The 21,915-nt window shown below is 35.3% G+C and overlaps 2 protein-coding genes across 3 annotated transcripts; both read right to left on the reverse strand.

Moving 5' to 3' along the window:
- Positions 1–6,325: 6,325 nt before the first annotated feature.
- On the reverse strand, positions 6,326–15,495 carry gps2 (G protein pathway suppressor 2). Of its 2 annotated transcripts, none has more exons than XM_073840987.1 (12): positions 15,357–15,495; positions 14,507–14,624; positions 14,257–14,366; positions 14,054–14,166; positions 10,317–10,396; positions 10,126–10,205; positions 9,782–9,956; positions 9,607–9,690; positions 8,147–8,223; positions 7,919–8,014; positions 7,660–7,743; positions 6,326–7,424 (listed from the first exon to the last, which is right to left on the reverse strand). In XM_073840987.1, exons 2-12 carry the CDS (start codon positions 14,598–14,600, stop codon positions 7,332–7,334), a joined length of 1,086 nt encoding a protein of 361 aa, XP_073697088.1. In that variant the 5' UTR covers positions 14,601–14,624; positions 15,357–15,495; the 3' UTR covers positions 6,326–7,331. The 2 variants fall into 2 exon arrangements, with proteins under 2 accessions (XP_073697088.1, XP_073697087.1); XM_073840986.1 differs by having other exon boundaries at positions 14,953–15,489.
- Positions 15,496–17,022: 1,527 nt separating this feature from the next.
- Positions 17,023–19,137, reverse strand: gabarapa (GABA(A) receptor-associated protein a). Its single transcript, XM_073839792.1, has 4 exons — positions 18,932–19,137; positions 18,179–18,257; positions 17,981–18,099; positions 17,023–17,874 (listed from the first exon to the last, which is right to left on the reverse strand). Exons 1-4 carry the CDS (start codon positions 19,019–19,021, stop codon positions 17,794–17,796), a joined length of 369 nt encoding a protein of 122 aa, XP_073695893.1. The 5' UTR covers positions 19,022–19,137; the 3' UTR covers positions 17,023–17,793.
- Positions 19,138–21,915: the final 2,778 nt, after the last annotated feature.

Below are 21,915 nucleotides of genomic sequence, written 5' to 3' on the forward strand. Positions count from 1 at the left end.
AAAGACAAAAGTAGAATCCAAACATATTTTTTATTGCATATTTAACATTTCCAAGTGCGGTGCAGTAGTATAAATCACATATTTCTATAACAACATTGTGTTTTAGAGAAATTAAGAAATTTAGTTTGTAGAATATGTAATAGACCCATTACAGTGTAAAAGACAATGAAACAGTATTGCTAACTGCACACTTAATAGCTGATACTTTATTATGAGCAATTAATTATAATGTCAAAGACTATTTTTGCCTTTACATGACCTGGAACGTCTTCCAAATGACATATCTAAGGTTTTACACAACATTGTGTTTTGTAATTATTTAAAATGTTTTCATAAAAAATTGAAAATTATGATAATCAATTTTATAAACCTAACTGTGGACAAACGCAGAAAAGAAAACACTAAAATTAGTGCCCTTTTTCAGATGATGTTTTAGAGAAAGGCAAACTATAGTGTGCACGTGTCTGTGAGTGTGAGAGAACATTCAAGAAACCCCCTAAAATCTTCGGCTAAAATTCGCCTACTTTTTGATGTTTTGGAATTTCTGTCTGTTAAGAGAAAATCGGATAATTATATAAAATTACTTTAATTAGTTTATAGTGTGTGCCCTTTAATTAAGAAAATATAAAATCGCCAGATTAACTCTTTACATTTATGTCATCTCAATAAGCACTTTGCACTTTTTCCAACCTTTCAACTCGATTTAATAGATAAAAGGTACTCATATATATATTTTTAAAGCAAATGAATTTTTTTCAGTGTAAATATGTTGTGTAATTTTATTTCTAGCATATATTCATTAACAGCTCTGACTTTGTTCAAAGTATATTTAGAAAAATTAATTCTAGCTTATCAGTATTATTACTTTAATAGAATCGATTTGTCCGAATTTTAAGTATTAAACATACAAAATCCGAAATCGGAATTCTTAATTTTCAGTGATGGTTACAATAAATTATAAACTCTACCCTTCACTAACAATTTCCCCAATTTTCTCTCCAAAAGTGTAATTCTGGCATGCAGTTAACATAATAGCACATCATTTACCAAAGAAAAGCGAGAATGAATTCATAATATAAGAAAGGAAGACTTAATCTCATAATATGTTTAAATCAAAAGAAAATAAGGAAATATCTAAAACAGCACTCTGCATATCTTCTGCAAACTCTCAAAATGGCTGACGGCAACATTGCACAACTCTAATTTTCTATAATGCATATAAAATCGTAAATGTAGTACAAGTCGAATAAACAATAGCTAAAAAGAATAATTCGGAGGCAATACTGAGATTCAACTTTGTTTTCCTTGTGCCTCATCACAGCTCCTATCAAGCACATGTCACTTAGCATGTAGCAACCAGGCACCTCTGGCCAAACCAAGAATAAAAATATAAAAAAAACACGACGAAATATCTCCGAAATCGTATAAATATCTGTAAAAGCGAACAATATTATATCAGATTTGCTGATAAATAAAGACAATTGTGCAGAGCTCAGGTCATCTACCTTGTACCCACCTGCTTGGAGCTTCAGTCCTATAACTCGGAATAAAGTTCTCAAATCCCGAATACGAAGTGGAAGGATACGCAGGGTCCATTTCGCAAATTAATCGCGATTAACGGAGCGCGAATATTGTTAATATTCATCAGTTGGAGACAGAAAGATGGCTACAGGACTTCAGGCAGTCAACTTGTCAAATAAGAAGCAAAAACGTCATGAAGGGGGGTCAAGGAACAACCAATAGTTTTTCGTACGCCGTTTTAAATGTATGGAAAGCGCGGATACCCTCGAAAATACCCGGGAATATATTTTGGCCCATAACATGAATGATACCAACTTGAAACATCCCCACAACTGAATCCAAACACTGACAAAATACGACATCGTGTAAAATGTAAAGACAAAAATGTATGTAACTCAGATACTGTCACTTACTTGATTTAAAGGAAGACAGAACTCGAAAAAAAACTCAAACAAACCAAAACCATCGGTACAGAGTGATGCAGTATGTTCCTGCCAGGAGTCAGTCCCATTCATTTGTTCCCACAGCACTTTCAGTTTGACGCATCTCGTTTAAAATAAAAAAACAGTTATTATAAGTAATACACCAAGAATTATACTTCTTGTGTTGTCGGTAAACGTATTTGTCTTGTTTTTCTAAAAAGAGCCCATCTTCATGACTCATGAGGGTTTCTCTGTCTCAGTCTCAGTCTCCCTCCCCTCTCTCTCTCTCTCTTGCTCTCATACCGGCTCGAACTGCATTGTCAACTTCCGCCCTGCTTTCTCACTAGTGGCTGGCTTGCATACAAAACTTCCCAACCATTTCAATGTCTTCTACATTCTGAATTTACATTTCCATTCGCAAAAAATGACGGCGAGCAAATGTGTTTTTCGTGTACGGTCTTGTTTTTACTCATTTCTCACATTTTAAAGCTCTGTCTCTGTCTTCCGATGAGCTGAATCTTCCCGCCTGTTTAGTCACATGTTGCCACTCACGTCACTGTCCTAATTTGACTAACTGACCCTGCACAAGATTAAACACACACAGAACAAACACAACATTCTGGGCAATGTGATGAACTACTGGCTTTCGTCTGATGCAACAGCTGAGGTGGTTGGTTTCGCTTTTGATTCATTTTTCTTCGTTGACTAATGTTTTGCTCTAAATGACATCTGAGGTTTGGTTTTTCAGGGGTGATTAAAAGGGAAACGTTGACTATTAACTTTCGGATTATCGCATACATATGAGCTCACTTATTTCACTGACGAATAGCTTTATTGTTATTCACTGAGCACACACTCAAAGATAACCCAAAGGAGTCAATGAGCACTTGAGGTGTTTTGTAGTCTTTTATTCCTTCGAGAAGCTTGATTTTGTCATCTTCAGTGTGAATCACTGATTGTCACTTTGGCTTGCTCTTTGACGGTTTGAGACAGAGAGCAGCTTGAAAAATAAAACAGCTGAGGCCAACAGTGGGCGGGCCGGAGGTGAATCAACAGCTAAATTTGTTCGCTCTTTTTCACACACATACACACACACAGATCTCTGATTCCCGCTCTTTTTCTACATGCACATACTGATGCATTTTCAACCAGATATTCACTTAATTCATACTTAATGAATTATTTTACATAAACTAAACTTGTTTTTTTCCTTAATCGTATCTTTGAGTTGCAACCACGAAAAGGTGTCTCTCAGACCCTTAAGAAAATGCAGTTCCTGTAAAAGGAGTGGTAGGGAAAGGGAGACGGAGGAGTTCCAACCTACACAACTTCCTCCATTGCTTCCTGCCAAGTTTAGCGGTTTTTGAGAGGACCATTTGGAGAGCTCTGATGGCTAACCGCACACTTCCGTGGCATTTTACTTAAAAGTACTGTTGTCAGGTGACCTCATAACTTGGTAAAGCTACAGTTGATCCAGAAATAAACATTCTGTCATTATTTACTTGCCCTCACATCATTCCAAACATTTTTCTTCTTCTATGAAACACAAAAGAAAGTCAAAGGTTTTTGAGAACATGATAGTAAATGAATAATATTTTCTCATAAGAGTACAAAACAAGTGATCTACTTATAATGGCTTTAGAATATGACACGTTTATGAGTTGTTTATGGGAAAGCTGTAAAGTTAATAAAGATTTGTTTAAAAAAAGTAGTTTTTTTAGCTTACAACAGTCTATTCCTGATGGCCTAAATTTGAGGGAAATGTCGGCTAGTATAGGCTACAAATAATGGCATGCTTTCACGATGAGGTGAAATGCTATGTGGTCAGTAGTACTGGGGATTTCCACAGTATTTAAGAGACACGGCCTACAAAGAAAAACCACAGGTCTACATTAATCTAAAAAGAAATAAGTTGTTGAGACACTGCTAAATGGCTTTCATCATCATCATCAAGGTATTTGCATAAGCCAATATCGAAACACGCTCCTACCCAATCTCATAATACAGTGTGACTAAAAACAGGGCATCTGCAGTATTTTTAAGCTCAAATTTAAGACCTGCACATATAAAGTTAATGCCATATGAGTGGGGTAGGGTAATGTCTATGGCTCTAACATATTAAACTCTGAAATTACTGTAAAAAAAACATGATTTACAGTAAAGGTAAAAGAGTCAAAAGTATCAATTATAATATTAATTTAAGAATTTCTATAATTCAATTATTATATTAATGACATATTTTTTACTCTCTTAATTGTTTAGATTTTTATCATGCATTATCTTTTTGTCGATCCACCAGTTCAGAGTTTACACCTTGTGTGTTTGCAGCGTAAATACATGGTTGGATTTTCACATTGGTCTGAACAAAAACAGCAGACAAATATAGAAGCCTGTTTTTGCCACTGAATAAAATATAAAAAAGGTAATTGCAACTTTTTATCTCGCAATTCTGACTATTTCTCGCAATTGCAAGTTTATATCACGCAATTCTAAAGGGAAAAGTCAGAGTTGAAAGAGTTTATTTAACACAATTCTGACTTTATTACTTGCAATCGTGAGCTTATCTTTAACAACTCTGAGAAAAAAGTAAGAATGACATGTTTGTAACACGCAATTCTGAGAAAAAAAAGTCTGAATTGTGAGACTGTAATAACAACAACAGTTGCAATACATTTTTTTTAATTCAGTGGCAGAAAGATGCTTCCATAGATGCGCTTATTGAAAATGCAAATTCATTCTCTGCCAGCATGTGGCGCTTTTAGAACGGCAGAAATACACATTTCAGCCTTTAAACCATTTTTACAAGTCACAATTATCAATTATAATATTAATTAAAAAAGTATTATTTAATTATTATATCAATTAAATACATTTTACTGTGTTAATTGTTTAGATTTTTATACTGCATTATTTTTTTGTCGATCCACCAGTTCAGTTTACAACTCTGCATGTTTGCAGCATAAAAACATGAGTGAATGTTTTTACATTGGTCTGAACAAAAACAACAGACAGGTATAGAAGCCTGTTTTTGCCTCTCATTAAAAGATAAAAAAGGTAATTGCAACTTTAAAAATCTTGCAATTCTGACTATTTCTCGCAATTGCAAGTTTATATCATGAAATTCTAAAAGAAAAATTCAGAATTGAAAGAGTTTATATAACACAATTCTGACTTTATAACTTGCAATCGTGAGCGTATCTCTCACAACTCTGAGAAAAAAGAATTACATGTTTGTATCTTGCAATTCTGAGAAAAAAGTGAATTGTGAGATTGCAACAACAACAGTTGCAATATTTTTTTAATTCAGTGGCAGAAACATGCTTCCATAGATGCGCTTATTGAAAATGCTAATTCATTCTCTGCCAGCAGGTGGCGCTTTTAGAACGGCAGAAATACACATTTCAGCCTTTAAACTATTTTTACAAGTCAAAAGTATAATTTATAATATTAATTTTAAAAAGAATTATCATTCAATCATTTTAATATCAATTAAATATATTTTACTGTCTTAATTGTTTATACTGCATTATTTTTTGTCAATCCACCAGTTTACAGTTTACAACTCTGCGTGTTTGCAGCGTAAAAACATGAGTAGATTTTTTTACATTGGCCTGAACAAAAAAAGCAGACAGGTATAAAAGCCAGTTTTTGCCATTCAATAAAAGAAAAAGGTAATTACAACTTTTTCTCTCGCAATTCTAAAGGAAAAAGTCAGAATTGCGAGTTTATATAACACAATTCTGACTTTACAATTCGCAATTGCAAGCTTATATCTCACAATTCTCAGAAAAAAGTAAGACTTACATGTTTGTATCACGCAATTCTGTGAAAAAACAGTCAGAATTGTAAGATCGCAATAACGATAACAGTCACAATAATATTTTTTTTAATCATTGGCAGAAACATGCTTCCATAGACGGGCTTATTGAAAATGCTAATTCATTCTCTGCCAGCAGGTGGCGCTTTCAGAACAGCAGAAATATAATATAAAAATATTCCCCGGTAACTGCAGTACACAAAGCAGCGTAGTCTGACATTGAAAGTGCTGCACTCATATTTATTCTACCTGATCTCATGACGAAAATGTACCTTTTGGAATTTTTTTTGCAAGACGCAAAATGCATACTAATAAGTATGCATCACTGCAGTTTCCAACATAAATGGACACTAGGGGCAGTAAAATAGTGAGCACTTGTAATCGTTTTCGTACTTAGTTATGATTACAGCTCCATTTGTTTCACTTTACGGATTTAACAAGTTTGTTTGCTACCTTAGCTGGCACAGAATTTGACTAAGGATGCGGAGTCCTTGGGTACGAATCCAGTGAAAAACATGACTCACAATGAAAGAGCTGAAAGATGACAACAAGCTAAAACAGCATGCTTGTGACTGCGTTTTTACGTCACATTTATTTTTGTTCATACTATCAGGTTTAGGTGTAGTGCAGACGCTATGTCATTTTAAAACTTCACAGAGCATTAGAGTTATAGCACCACTCAACAGACATTTTAATACAGAATTTAAGTTTTGTGTGGTGACACAAGCATTTTCAAGTTTAATCATCACATTTAGCCATATTGCAATTCTGGTCTTTCCTTCCCCAAATTTAAGACATCTTGAAATCATGATTAGGACTTTCTTGTACAATTTAAAACTGTTTATGGCCTTAAATTTGATATAACTAAAGGAGCATCAGAAACCCTTAAAAAAAAGAATAATACAGACCAAGGAAAATCTCAATAAAAAGGTGACAAGTCAAAAGTTTTTTTCTACACAACTATTTATTACTATTTTAACAAGCTCTTTAAACAGATTATTAATAAAATTCATATTTTTAAGTGCAATTTTGTGAAATTCAGTTGGCTGGCTAAAAACATTACATTTACAATTTAAAATCATATGAAAATATTATTTCCCTGTTCTTTGAAATAGGGAAAAGGTGCATTCATCAGTGTTAATGCAAGTTATAGATGGCCCTGAGTGGGAGGTCTGTTACAGAACATGGAAATATAGTCTTCTAATCTGTTTCTACATTGTTTAGTTTAAAAACCAGATTTAACTCTAGTTGTGTCATTTAATTGTAGTATTATAACGTTGCTAATGTTGGCACAGATGTTGCCGATGTCTTCAAATGCATAAAAGAAACTCAGACACGTCCCACTGTAATATTGAAAAAAAAATGACATACCCTGTAGCAAAGGTCTAACAGCTGAAAAATAACAGAAAAAATGACTTGCATGTGACAGTAATAAAGTCATGTGTTCTACGTCATAACACTATGATGCCAAGCGTTGTGTGCTATGTAGCTGTAATCCAAAAGCCTTCAAAGTGTAAGTGGTGAATGTTATCTTCAAACCCTAACATTCTGCATTAGACTGAAATGAATAGCTATTTGCCATGGTGGTAAAACCTCTGCCCTGGTTGGCTGTGAGAAAGGTAGGTGTGGCGGGGGGTTGGTTGAGAAGAGCTTTGAAATGTGGCCTGTACAACAAAAGAAAAAAAAAAGTCACTTGGATGTCAAAGATCCCAATCAGATACTACTGAATTTTCTTGGTTAAAAAACTTGATCAATTAAAATACTTGATCATAGTAAAATATTTTATTATATATCTATATATAATAAAAATATAAGTCATACTGACTCAACATTTGACCAATAGTAAATAAATGTACATTTATGTTATAAATAAGTTTATTTCAATTGGACACAACTTACTGCATGCGCTTGTTGTGAGGGCGTTCCATGTGTGAATGCGCCTGGGGAAGCGGGCCTTGGTGGATGTGCATATGGTAAGCCAGACTGTTCAAAGAAAAGAAGCAAGACATTTATACCCAAAACATAACAAGTGAATTGATTGCTAGTATTTAAAGCTAAAAATCAATTCATTCCCTTTATCCTAATCAACAGAATCTCTGCAATAACGTAGCAGGAAGACTATGTTAATATAGATTTCATTAACTGGCGTGTCTCTGACCTTGCCAGGAGGGATCTGGACAGCAATAGAGGGCGTAGGCAGCAAACCTGCAGCACTCACATGCAGAGCCTGCGGATGCATGGGCCTCAACGGACTCTGAAAACACAAATGAGTAATGTTTACACAGACAAAGGCATCCAGTGAACCTCTGCACGCAGCTGTTTAAAGCAGCTGACCTTCCTTTGTTCCCGGTGTATCAGAGTTTACATCCTGAACAGCCCTACTTACCGAATCTGTGAAGCCAGACTGCTGGTTAGCATGTTCCAACTGTTTCTGCAGGGGAATCCCAGCACTGGGGATGTAACCTGGAATAAAAGAAGGAATAAAGAAGGACTGCCAAAAAGACGATGGAGAAAACTGTAACACTTATGTGGGACAGATCCTGTTCAAATACCTACTGAGCTACCTTGCTGTGTGAACGCGCATTGAAGACTGACATTTTTTAATAAATTCAAATGGTTGAATAAAGTCATTATTTTTGTTTTCATTGCACACAAAAATGTTCTCATAGCTTTATAAAATTAAGGTTGAACTACTGTTTTACTACTATTTTAACAATGTCCTTACTACTTTTCTGGGCCTTGAACGTATCAGTTGTGTTGCTGTCTATTGAGGGTCAGAAAGCTCTTGGGTTTCATCAAAAATATCTTAAAGGGGTCCAATGCAGTTTCATACATGTTAAGTTATTTACACTGTTAAAGAGTTGGATTCTCATGCTAAACATGGCCAAAGTTAAAAATAAAAACGATTGGACGTATAACAGTATTTCTATGCTGAATACACACTTCTGGGTTTCTTACAAGTTTTGGAAAGTTTTTTTTTTGATCATGGCTCTTCATGACGTCCTGAAGGGTCGAACTCCTTGTCTTGGGCATTTCTTCCAAAATAGTGCACCCGCGCACATATCGACCAGAGCAAGAGCAAGAGCACGCCCATCAACATGCTTCATTCGGCTGCACTGCTGCACGGGACTTACTCAGGAAGAATGTCTCTAAAGAAGTGTGGTTTTGGTTGTAAGGCAAAGATAACCTTGCTCAGCTTCCCGAAAAACCCAGCGTTACGTGAACAGTGGATGATGCGGTTTGTTTTTCCAGGGCAGAAACTGAGTTTTGCAAGTGTGTTTGTTGACAGACGTTGTATAATCCAGTTCGACGCTGGATTTGCACATCATTTGATACTGAAAGATGGAGCGGTCCCAGCTATAAAAGATCCCGGTCATGATTCAGAACTGCAGATGGTGAGTGAAACGGCATCAAATATCTGTGTTTTGTTGGCAATCGGCGCATGAGTTCTCGTCAATCTTTAGCTCAACCCACGGCGCGCATCCAGGAGCTCGGCTGTTTTCGGAGAGAATCGTAAAGCTGTATCTTTCTTTTGTAAAAATTATAAAACTAAAGACTTTTTGGAGATATGAAGGATGCAGTACTACTCCATAGGTACTCAAGATTAACAAAGGATTGGGTGAAACTGTGTGTGTTATGCCCCCTTTAACATGTGTTCTGAAGATGAACAAAGGTCTTGTTTTGTAACGACATGAGGGTGAGTAATTAATAACAGAATTTTGAGGTTGGCTGACTTGAAACACTATTTATGCACCACATTAGTGATCATTTATTGCTATACATATTTACAAGAATGCTACAGTATAACAATATGAACACATATACACACAGACACATTACACGCACCTGGCTGAGAGGTGAAGTGACTGTGGACCGCATAGCCCTGCTGTTGATGGGGCAGGTACTGCATGGCCTGGAATGCTGATGCACCTGGAAACAGAAAATGATAACATCTTACAAAAAAAACATATATCCAGATCTAAACACATGAACTCACTGAAGGAAAATACAAACAAGGTACCTCTAAGCTGTGAACCACTGGCATAGTTGGCTGGCACCGGTTGACTGGAGGCAAAAGGTGATGTATGCTGCGGCTGGCTGACTCCATACGGGCTGTGACTCGGCTGGGCTCCGGAGTACTGGCCATGCTCTGCTCCACCTGCACTGAAACCCGGCTGAGACTGGAAATGGCGTGTCTGAGGAGGTGGCATGCAGCCAATAATGTTTTAATGAACAAAAGCACACACCAAAAAAATGCAATCTGTAACTGACAGCTGAACCAGGTGTTTCTTCTTATTATTATTTTTAAAAAGTTGTATTTTTTAGGTACAAATAGATTGATTTAAATTAAAATATCTCACTTACAGGAATGACTGGAGACTGGAAGAGCTGTTTACTGCGTTCCCCAAGAAGAGCACCTGGACGCCCATGACTAACTTGACCCGCTGCGTGAAAACAAGTGGTGAAACAAAAATTAAGTCATTGTTGAAGTCTAGATGGCAGTTACAGCTTTATTTGTCTTTGACAGATCACTAAAGATACCAAATAGGGGTCACCTTGCATGCTGAGAAGGTGCTGTCCAGTGTGGATGGCCATGTTTGGCTGGTATGCTGCCGAAGTCAGAGTTGTCATGTCACTGTAAACATATTAAATATGTTATTAAATATTCAATATATATATATATATATATATTTAAATATGAAATATTAAATATATATATGCACATTTTAAATTACAATCATGTGTGAAAAAAAAAGGATTCTGTGTAGCATTTTGGGATACTGTGTGTCTTATTTTAGGGCCCTATGATATTCATTAAATTTTTTTCAGGGCTCTTCGAGGACTTTCCAGGTCCAATACCTTCAAGGACTTAATGAGGGGAAATATTTCAAGTGAGAGCAAGGTTACATCATGTTTCCTTGTAAGATACATTGTTACAGTTTTCATGTGTCACACACTGCAAAACAACACATTTTTGTTTTTATTGTTTGCATTTATTTTTGGCCATTTCACAGAGATCTGATATTCTATTTGTCAATTCATAAATCAAGCAAGCTAGTATGCATAGGCCACAAAGTGTTGGCAAAATAACACATCAGCGGACCGGAGAAAATAATACCGAACTTTTTCCAGAAAACGTCTTGCACAAAATAAAGTCAAGCACTTTCAAGGACCTGTCTTTATGTATGTTCATTTTCAAAAACTTTCCAGGGCCTTGAATTTGATTTCAAGGACCTGTGGAAATCCTGTTTTTTCCTAAATTCAGTTTTATTATTTTTTTCTCCATTCATATTTTTCTGGATTCCATTTTAAAATTTTCTAGACTCTGTTTTAATGGTTAAAGCAAAAATATTTAATTAACATGTCAAATTAACTGATATCATGAAATTAACACAATTTACAAGAAATCTATTAAAAGTTTAACAAAAATCCGTTTTTTAAATTTTTAAATTTTAAGGCCTTATGAAATGTTTTTTTTCCCCTCTCAAATTCAGTTTTATTTTTATCAGAGTCTGTTTTTTCCATTAATTTTCTGGATTCCATTGTGTTTTAATAGTCAAAAGCATCTCTGATGAAAAAATCTTATAAAACAAAACTTATTTTATTTATTTGTACTATTATTTTATTTATAAATAAATACTGTGTTGTGTATTTACTGCTGCAACTAACGATTATTTTGATAATCGATTAGTTGGTCGATTATTTTTTCGATTAATCGATTAGTTGACTTAAAAATTAAAAAAAATTTTTTGTCAAAATTACACTGTTCCATATTCTGAATGCTATGAAAACACGCTGCTTAAAAATGTATTAGACCACCTGTCGTAATAAAAAGAAAAGACAAATATCTGAAGAAAAACACACTATAACAAGCATAAAATACAGTGTTTCTGCTATTTATTCTGCCGTGGCGGTGTTTAGTGTCCCGCCAACAGCAGCAGCAGCGAGCGCAGATGCCTTCAGCAGAGTTCCGCGTTCAAATGCACACAGTAAGCTTAAGCTGGCCACAAAGCCTCAGCTAAAGCAATTACCATGAATGTGCCGGGGGAAAAGTAAGGAGATATTCGAATAATTTATTAATAAACTAGTATTTTCTGAGTCAGTGTCGCAAAGATGAAGTTGACGATCCTGACTCACCATCTGCTCACTGGACGCGCTTTTAATGCCTAAATCCATCTTTATGGATTAGGCCTGTAGCAGTGGCGATTTCTTTAAGACTGCAAGGTAAGCTCAGCTTCCCCTATAATGTCACAAAATTAATGGTCAAATTACGTACTATTGTATTAACATTTTACTGACTAAAAATGCGTTAGAAAACGTTCATCTCAAAGACGAGTTCGTTCAGAATCAGTTTGATATAGCAGGTCGGCTGACTTGATTTTCTTCTCATACATTCCAGTAGCGTCACAGTGCATTTCCCCGTTGAAGCCCAGCGTCCATTGACTTCAATGCGGCTGCTTTGAACGTTTTTCTTCAGTGCTTTGAAACTAGACGGTCATTGGATAAACGCTGCGATTATGTCCTGCCCACGGACGCTCAGCGTCTCTGGGGGTGAATGAGGAGTGGGCTGGCCTGGACTCCGAGCTTCTGCGTGATGATTGGAGGGTCTGTCGAAAGATTGCATCTCCTTTTGACTGACAGCGATTTTGTACTATAAGGAATCGCTGAAGCTATTCGTGCCCAGTCCCATCGTGGATTTCTCAAGTTCAGTCGAAATAAAAACTGCTGCAACCTATTTCTTTATATTTGCTTGGCGAAATTGCTTGATTTTCATCATACATTTCACACAATTATACACCACATTCCTTGTTTCACTTTTACAGAGTTTAATATTTTTTTAGATCGTTCATTCATTCATTCATATAGTAGGCTAGGCTAGCGTCATGGGTGAAACTGCACACGATGGCAGACAGTGCTAATATTGTCGACCTGATTTTACTTTTAAATAAATAGACAATTTTATGATGTAGGCCAAAAATGAGCTTCCCCTATTTGACAGACCAGTAGCCGCCACTGGCCTATAGCTAATGAAAGTGTGTTTTTTTTTTTTTGAATTATTTCGTTTTATAGTAATGAAGTAATAATTTAAAGTAAATTTATTATTCTTACCTTTATGAGCAAAAATGAAGTTTCACATGGCGCTGGCGCCTCCATGTCCTGCAAAGCTTTCACTCTCCGCACAAACGATTGGATATGCGCCTAATAGCACACATTTATCTAGGTTAAACGATTAAACTAATATTGTGATATGCTGTAAATCTATGGATTTTAATTTAAATCGTGATGACTTGAGTAGGCTAAATTGATCTGTCTGCCGCTGGCTGCTTGGTTGTTACTTTAAAAGACAAAAACTTGAATTTCACAAACAAAACGTGTTCCAAATATATTTCTAAATTAACTTTATAAACTAAAGAAACGAAAATAAATGTAATCACGTTGCTATTAAAAACAGCAGCTGTGCAATGGGGAAGAGAAAGAGAAAAAGACAGGTTCCAGTCAGACTCGGGCCAGTAATTCTGATGAGCTGTCGAGGTTGTTAGGAATTTTTCAGAACGAATTTGTTTAATAGCCTATTCAACACTTATTTGGGCTACTTTCTGTTATTTAAATGTATTATTTCTGTGATTTATTTTAGCGTTTTGAAAGCTGCTTGTTCAGTGACGGAATTGCTAAAATAAACACGCACGTTTGTTAACAGTGTTTGAGCCTAATTTATTTTGATACATAAAAAACACCGCGCAACCGGCGGTAGTTGGTCCATTACCACCGTCACTGCCCTACTTTACAGTTCCTACCTTCCATAAATACGTGCACTACATGTTGTATTTCAAATCTAAATTTAACATTCAACGACAGATGTTTCATGTTTATGCGCTGAGTATTAATTATCTCCCTGTCTGTGTTCCAGTCTGTAAAGATTTAAACTTAACACAGACTGTCAGAATGGACTTTTATGCATAAATGGAAATGCTTGTGTGAATTTGTGACATTTACATATAAAATAAGGAATTCTCATGTTTTGGGATCACGTAACTCTCCTGCAGCATCTCATTCTGTTTCCTACACTATTTTTAGATCCATTGTGTCTATAGAAATGCGTCATTCAGTGCTGTAATTTGATGTGATTCTCTAAAGTTGTACGTGTACTGTGGGCGGACCCGATTAATCGATAATGAGAATCGTTGACGACGATTTTCATTTTCGAAAATAATCTATTTTATCGATTATTGTTGCAGCCCTAGTATTTACATTTTTCTGGTAAACAGATTCTGGTAAATATTCTTTTCCGTACCTTTGTTCTTTCCGACGTCTTTTCTCCTCCTCATGTAGGACTTTCTTCAGCTGCAGAAAAAGCTGGTGCTTTTCCTCTTGAAGACCCTGCAGCTTCACTTCCATCTTCATAATCTAATGAGAGAGAAAGAGAAATAAAACATTGGTCAGGAGTCCTACATCACTTGTAAGTAATCCAAGTATGCAGCAATCATACAGATGCACCTGCTCTTTTGTTTCCTCCAAAGACATTCTCTCCTCCATCTCCTTCTTCCTCTTTCTCTCTTCCTCTTCTTTTAGTTTCTGCTCCATCATTTTATCAACCTCTTCCTCCTCTGAGATAAACAATAGATAACTGATCACAAACTGCACATCATCAACAACCCTAGAATTCACATAAAGCACCAGAGAAACAACATGGAAATAATTGCATTTTCTGTCGTAAAAATAATATACAGAGGATTCCTGGGCTCACCTTGCCTCTTCCGCTCTCTCTCCCTCATAATGTGTTTGTGCAAGGCACGAGCCATGGCATTAGACAGTTTGGGCCTCTCCAGAAGAGCCGGCATGATGGTAGGGATCGGTGGTGCCAGCTAAAGTGGAGATATTAAGAAAATACGTTACAACATAAATATCAGCATCTGCATGTTTAGTCACTAATGAATCCACTAAGACTGAATTCAGCCCTACCACAACTAGAATAGTCAGAATGAGAAACAATTCAAGAACTGATAGTCTGGAAATTATTTAACCTCGTTAAATGACAACGTTAAAAACATAACAGAATCAAGAACATTCTTAGTATTGTTGTACAGCACAATTTAGACATCTGACAGGTTCAGGATGACACATCACAAACACAAACTAAGGCAGCTGTCAAAAAGTTGACAAGCCTCGCTAACGTTGTTTAAACCAACTTACCATATCAATTCTAAAACCAAAGACTACGAGTTAGAGCAAAATATAAATTAGAAGAAAGAGATGTGGTAATCTGAGAAGCAATACAAGGCAGTAAGTTAAATGAGCAAACTCCCTGCACTGGGTTAGCTCTATAACGACTTTACAAGCTAGCTGGCTATGCTTGCAGTAGCCTGGACGTTTTGACAGCCGAATCAGTTAATCTGCCCAATCAAATCATCTTTCACACGCTCGATCTTATAGACGAAAGTGATTTCAGTATTATCTTTAAGCAGTAAATTGCATTAACCTGACCATTAGGCTAGCAGGCTAACGGCTAAAGTGACAGCTTAGTCAGCTAGTTTGCAAAATCAGCGAACTAAATTAAACTCTTGCAGTGACAATCGTGGAATCTTCAGGTAACGCACTTTTGTCCGTTTCTGAGATTAAAAGTATGCTGAGCTTGTCTGAAGGCTTTCCTTAAAGAAAAATAAACAAGTGTATCAGTAATTAACCAAAATAAAAATGACAGGAAACCCAGGTTGGCGCACTTCCGCTGTGGGCGTGCCTTGATGGCGACACATGTGACGTGTCTGAGCAGAAATAAAACGCACATTTCATCAGCCAAGGTTTCGCTTTTTTATTTTATTCGTTTTTTCCCCACATATGACAACTCTTATAAAAAAAAAAACATATTTTACGTAATCTGATATTATCTAAATAAAATCATTTTATTCATTTATTTTTTTAAATAAACATTTTGCAAGTAACATTGAAATGAGAAAACAGACTGTTTAGGTAAAATGACAAATTGAATTTTAACAGTGAGCTAAATTTAGTATACATAAATGTAAATACACTACCTGTCAAAGTTTTTGAACAGTAAGATTTTTAATGTTTTTTTTTTTTTTAAAGAAGTCTCTTATGCTCACCAAGCCTGTATTTATTTGATCCAAAGTACAGCAAAAACTGTTAAAAAAAATACTATTTAAAATAACTGTTTTCTATTTGAATATGTTTTTGAATGTAATTTATTCCTGTGATTTTAAAGCTGAATTTTAGCATCATTAGTCCAGTCACATGATCCTTTATAAATATAATATTCTGATTTGCTGCTCAAAAACATTTATTATTATGTTGAAAACAGCAGAGTAGAATTTTTCAGGTTTCTTTGATGAATAGAAAGTAAGGTCATAAGTAATATTATGATTTAAAAGTAATATTATGAATGTCTGTATCAACACTTCTGATCAATTTAAAGCATCCTTGCTAAATAAAAACATTCATTTCTATAATTTATTTTCCCAAGAAAAAATATATATAGCCTACTGACTCCAAGTCTTTGAATGGTATAGTGTATAATGTTACAAAGGCTTTTTATTTTTAGATAAATGCTGCTATTTGGATCTTTCTGTTTATCAAAGAATCCTGATAAATGTACTTAATTGTTTTAAATATTGATAATAATAATAATAATGTTTCATGAACAGCAAATCAACATATTTATAATGATTGCTGAAGGATCAAGTGACAATGAAGACTGGAGTAATGATGCTGAAAATGTAGATTTGATCACAGGAATAAATTACATATTAAAATGTATACAAATAGAAAGCAGTTATTTAAAAAAGTAGAAATATTTTAAAATGTTTGTGTTTTTGCTGTAAATATAATGCAGCCTTGGTGACCCGAAGAGACTTCTTTAAAAAACATTAAAAATCTTACCGTTCAAAAACTTTTGACTGGTAGTGTATGTGGGAAATAAGCTTTTTTTTTTTTTTTTTAAAGAACAGACATTTAGCAATACCTAACATATAAGGTTTGAAAAATAACAAAGATGTTTAATGTGTTAATATTTGATTGTAACATTTATTTTAATGTTTTATTTCGCTTATTTCTATCTTTTGATTTCATTTTTCTCTTTCTGTATGTACCCTATGACTGCACAAGTCTATTAAGTTTAACTTTTAAATTATTTTAAAATCATATGCCTAATGTATTATGAAACCTATCTATCCATCTGTACAACAGATATTTTCAGATCTGTGAGAAAAGCATTACTCAGTCAAAACTCATTAAAGACTGACACGGGCAGCTTTTTACATCAGGTTTATAATGCCAGCAAGCTTAAGATTGGTGACCATGACAATTAAAGCTTTTAGGGAAAAAACAAAACACACCAATCCATAATACAAACATGCCAAAAAAAAAAAAAAAAACTCAGGTCATGAATCTCAACCTAACAATAATGATTATAATAAAACTGAAACATAAACAAGCAATCTCCTACAACATCTCAACTAAAGAGAAACTTTTTTTCCTTAAACATTTTAACCAGTTTATTCAAATAAACAGCAATCCCAACCCATTTAAAAATAATTATTGGCAATGGTACACAAACACACTCACACTCACACACATTACATGGTATGATAGTCCAGTATTATCAGTGATTTTGGTCTGTGCAAATGTGGTGGCTAAAAAAAAAAAAACTAACAAAAATGAATCAAACATTAAAGACCGACAGAATAGCAAAGTGACTGCAGGATGCATGTCGGTGCTAAAGGGAAAGTGAGAAAAGGTGAAAGGAGAAGTGCAGAACATTGAAAAGGCTTTTACGGATATGAGTAGCACTAATTTACTGAAACAGACCAGGACATTGGTATCCGGTCTGCCTAAAAGCAAGACTGAGGAAGGAACTCTTAAGTAGGTAGGAACAATATGCAGGCAGCATAGAGTACAAACAATATTTTATAAACAGACTAGGAGGAGGATATGAAAGTGCATTCAACATGTACACTTCATGTGGCCTAACATATTGATCATTTTATTTTAAGGAAAGGTAGTGTGGGGCAGGTCAATTGGTTACACATCTCTCAAATCGTCCCCATAGACGCTTTCATCACTGTAGGCAATGTAAAGGAAAAAGTCTTCTTCATGGTGCTCCTACAACACAGAAACAGAGATGAAGAGTTTAGAGATGCTCATTAATAGATTTTATGAACATCATTCTACACAAATAATTATGTTCGGATATATTTAAAAGACATACCTGGTAAAGCAGCCCCATTGTGGCTGATGTGGGAGGAATGACGTTGTTGACAAAGAAGAAGAGGGCATCTTCGGCCCTCAAGTGGATCCTTTTTCGAATCAGGAAGTAGAACTGCCCCACTTTAAAAATAAGAAACAAATGTTATTACATATCCTTCGTATTTTTTTTATTATTCCAGATTTTTCAAGTAAAATTAACCTGTGAGGTCAGACGGGACGAGATATTTCTTCTTGTCCAGATCTCCTATTCTGGCTTTGGGAGCTTTCTCGACGATCACCTGTGGAAAATCAAAATACTGCTTTTAATATTGAAAACTATTAGTAATACGAGAACAACTGCGTCTTTTAGTAGTATAATAACAATATTGTGTCCCTTCGTGTTAAGGGAAATCCCCAAAAAGGGCACATTGCCATTCTAACAAATTTCTCTGCTGATATTTGACAAACGACACATAATGCAACTGAAAATAAACCTGCGTACAACATGGTAATGTGTCAGAAAATGTCATATTTTAGTCATTTTGTTCTTTACTCTGTCAAAACAACAAGGTTCATTTGAATGATTCACAGACACAAAGCTGTTTACCGTCTCTCGCTTGTTATTATATGATATTTAACTCCTTAATGTGTATTACATGTAAACTTATATACCGTTATAAAAAAGATATTGGTTATTCTATTACTTGTACTGTAAACGATTCCACAATATTGTCTTAACACAGAAGCTAACTGACGCTAAAGCTAGCCCTTTTTATATTTGAAGGACAGCTTACAAACGACGATGACAATTCATACATTAACTACATATAAGCATAATTTCGCCATTTTTTAAGAGAAATTATTATTTTTACACGGTTTCCCCTTTTAATTAGCGTTGCATTGTGTAATGCCTCGGTTTATGTTCTCTGTGAGAGCAGGGCCCTGACAAAAACAACTCATTTGTCTGACTCACAGGCACTCTGTCCGGGTACTTCTTTCTGATTTTCTCCCCTTCGGACCGTCGCTTCTCAAATGGATGTTCTTCTTTGTACATAAACTTCATTGTCACGGGCTGGGAGATCTTAAAAACCTCCAAGAAAATCTGCAGTCGATGGTGTTTATAAACTTAGCTTAGGTTTTTTTTTTTTTGACAACTGCGTCGGAGGGCGGAGGGATATCCAATAACAAGGAACAAGGGAGGCGGCGCACGTCACATCACGTCAGCTGCGTAATGACGTCGACAGCAGCCAGGGGCCTACGTGGCATTACCTGAAACAACAAATTAGAACTAAACGCTAAAATGGTATAAAATGGCGGGTTAATTAGACAAATTAGTAATAATAATGTTTTCACATAAAAGGTGTGGTATTTTCACTGGAAAGCCTGCTTGCTAACAGTCTGTTTTCTCTTATAAGAGAACATGGTAGAGGGTTGTTTAGGTAAAACAAAGACAGAATGTCAAACCCATGCCATGAGGCAAAGTAAGCAGAGATGACTTGAATACATTTTTAGGTTATAGTGGGGTACCCAAAGGTATAGAGGGTTTGCAATTTGGTCAGTTACCCGGATGCGCGGCCATATTGGAGATACTCGGATGTAAACAACAGCATGGATTGCAAGGTTAAGGTACTACTGAATATGTTGTTCTGCTAATTTATGCTCTGTCTAAACCACAAAAAAGCTGCTAAATCATATGAGCAAAGGGCACAATATTTTGACAAACTAAAGATAATAGGTGGTAAAGATTCATAAAGCTGAAGCAGTATTAATTATATTAGCCTAATGTTTTACCTACCTGACTGGAAATGATATGGTGTTATCAAGATTCTTTCCCTGGAAATCCTGCTTTCCAGGGAAAGTTTGGCCAACCACAACTGCCTTTTGTTCCTTACAGTACAGGTTTTTGCACTCTTCTGCTTGATTTGTTATAACTTTTGTCAGTCTACAGTGCCTTGCGAAATTATTCATACCCCTTCATTTTTTTTCACATTTTGTTACGTTGCTGCCTTATGTTAAACTACTTTAAATGACTTTTTTCCCCACATCAATCTACACTCCCTACTCCATAATGGCAAAGCAAAAACTAGGTTTTTAACATTTGTGCAAATTTATTAAAAATAAAAAACTGAAAAGATCCCGTTGCAGTATTCATACCCTTTTCTGGGACACTCGAAATTTAGCTCTGGTGCATTCATATTGCTCCTAGATGTTACTACACTTCGTGTGGAGTTAAACTGTGGCAAATTCATTTGAATGAGTATGAGTTAGAAAGGCACACACCTCTCAGAAAAGGTCTAACAGCTGAAAATGCATATCAGAGCAAAAGTCCTGAGGTCAAGATAACTGCCTGTAGAGCTCAGTGACAGACTTGCGTTAAGGCAATGATCTAGGGAAGAGTTCAGAAAAAAATCTGCTGCATTGAAGGTTCACAGAAGCATGTAGCCTACATTATCCATAATGGAAGATGATTGGAACAACTAAGACTCTAGAAAATGTCTGCCAGCCCCCATCCAAGCTGACAGAGCTTGAGAGGTGAAAAGGTGAGTTAAAGAATGGCCGATAATTGCCAAATGCAGATGTGCAAAGCTTGTCACATCGTACCCAAAAAGACTTGAGGCTGTAAAGGTGCTTCAACTATGTACTGAGTTAAGGGTATGAATACTTATGCAATGTACTTATTTCAGTGTTTTTTTAAAATAAATTTTTAACATTTGCAAATCTGTTTTTTGCTTTGTCATTATTATGGTGTATGGAGTGTAAATTGATGTGGGAAAAAACTAATTTAAAGCAGTTTAACAATATTGCTGCAACAAAACAAATGTAAAAAAAGATGAAGGGGTATGAATACTTTTGCAAGGCAATGTATAGTAACGTTACTCATTACCCATTCTGACTGATTAGTACAGCCCAAAACATGACAATGATTGTCCATTTTTAGCAGCAATAATCAGCTAAATATGCAAGATTATTTCAGTTTAGTTGCGCTGTTTACGTTCAGTGCCGCCAATATGGCTGATTAATGATGCGTTGTGAAAACACTTTAAAATCCAACAGTAAAATTTTGTTGAACAAATGCCTAAATAATAAAAAAGTAGAAAAACTATGACTAACATGACTATTAAGTCACCCAGTCAGTTCCTAGATGAAGTCATCCTTCAAAATGGTTTGAAAGACAAGCCACAGCAAAGCCAACAATTTCTTTGACAATGTAAGTGAAGGAATGATGCATCAGTTTATCATCTGAATAACACTAATTGTAGGGTGGCACAAAAGAAGTAACCATAAAACAAGTCGCACATTTAGAGATAAAGATGATGCCAAAGGCATTATAACCCTGTTGTCTATGGGTCAGATTTTGTGGCCAGAGTTGAGCAAATTCAAAGTGTGGCACAAATCCAACATTGTCCACACTTTAAACACTGGGCCTTATTCATGAAACCCAAGCAGAATGTTTTTTTCATTTAATCATTCATAAAGCCATTCTCACATAATACAATTTTATAAGAATTGTTTTTATAAATGATGTACATAGAAATATTTTCTGCTTGTGCGTCATGTAAAATGGTACACTACCAGTCAAGTGTTTTTGGACAGTAAATATTTTTAAGAAGTCTCTTTTTTTCACCAAGCCTGCATTTATTTGATCCAGAATACAGCAAAAGCAGCAATTTTGTGAAATATTTTTACTATTTAAAATAACTGCTTTCTATTTGAATATATTTTAAAATGTAATTTATTCCTGTGATCAAAGCTACATTTTTTTTAGCATTATTACTCCAGTCTTCAGTGTAACATGATCCTTCAGAAATCATTCTAACATGATGATTTGCTTTTGTAACATTACACACTATATTATAAAAGCTTGGAGTCAGTAAATTTTTCTTTTCTTTTTTGGAAAGAAATTATAGAAATTAACACTTTTATTTAGCAAGGATGCTTAAAATTGGTCAAATGTGG

The sequence above is a fragment of the Garra rufa genome, chromosome 5 (assembly GCF_049309525.1).
Source record: "Garra rufa chromosome 5, GarRuf1.0, whole genome shotgun sequence".
Taxonomy (NCBI): Eukaryota; Metazoa; Chordata; class Actinopteri; order Cypriniformes; family Cyprinidae; genus Garra; species Garra rufa.

What these genes read in the sequence shown, in the direction of transcription:
- gps2 (XM_073840986.1), bottom strand. An exon ending in CAGTGGTTCACAGCTTAGAG is followed by an intron (nt 9,691 to 9,781) that starts GTACCTTGTTTG and finishes TTCTGTTTCCAG; the next exon opens with GTGCATCAGCATTCCAGGCC. An exon ending in TCACTTCACCTCTCAGCCAG is followed by an intron (nt 8,224 to 9,606) that starts GTGCGTGTAATG and finishes CTTTTATTCCAG; the next exon opens with GTTACATCCCCAGTGCTGGG.
- gabarapa (XM_073839792.1), bottom strand. Translation starts at nt 19,021, where the DNA reads ATGAAGTTTATGTACAAAGAAGAACATCCATTTGAGAAGCGACGGTCC. An exon ending in CGTCCCGTCTGACCTCACAG is followed by an intron (nt 18,100 to 18,178) that starts GTTAATTTTACT and finishes TTATTTTTAAAG; the next exon opens with TGGGGCAGTTCTACTTCCTG. An exon ending in CAATGGGGCTGCTTTACCAG is followed by an intron (nt 17,875 to 17,980) that starts GTATGTCTTTTA and finishes TCTGTGTTGTAG; the next exon opens with GAGCACCATGAAGAAGACTT.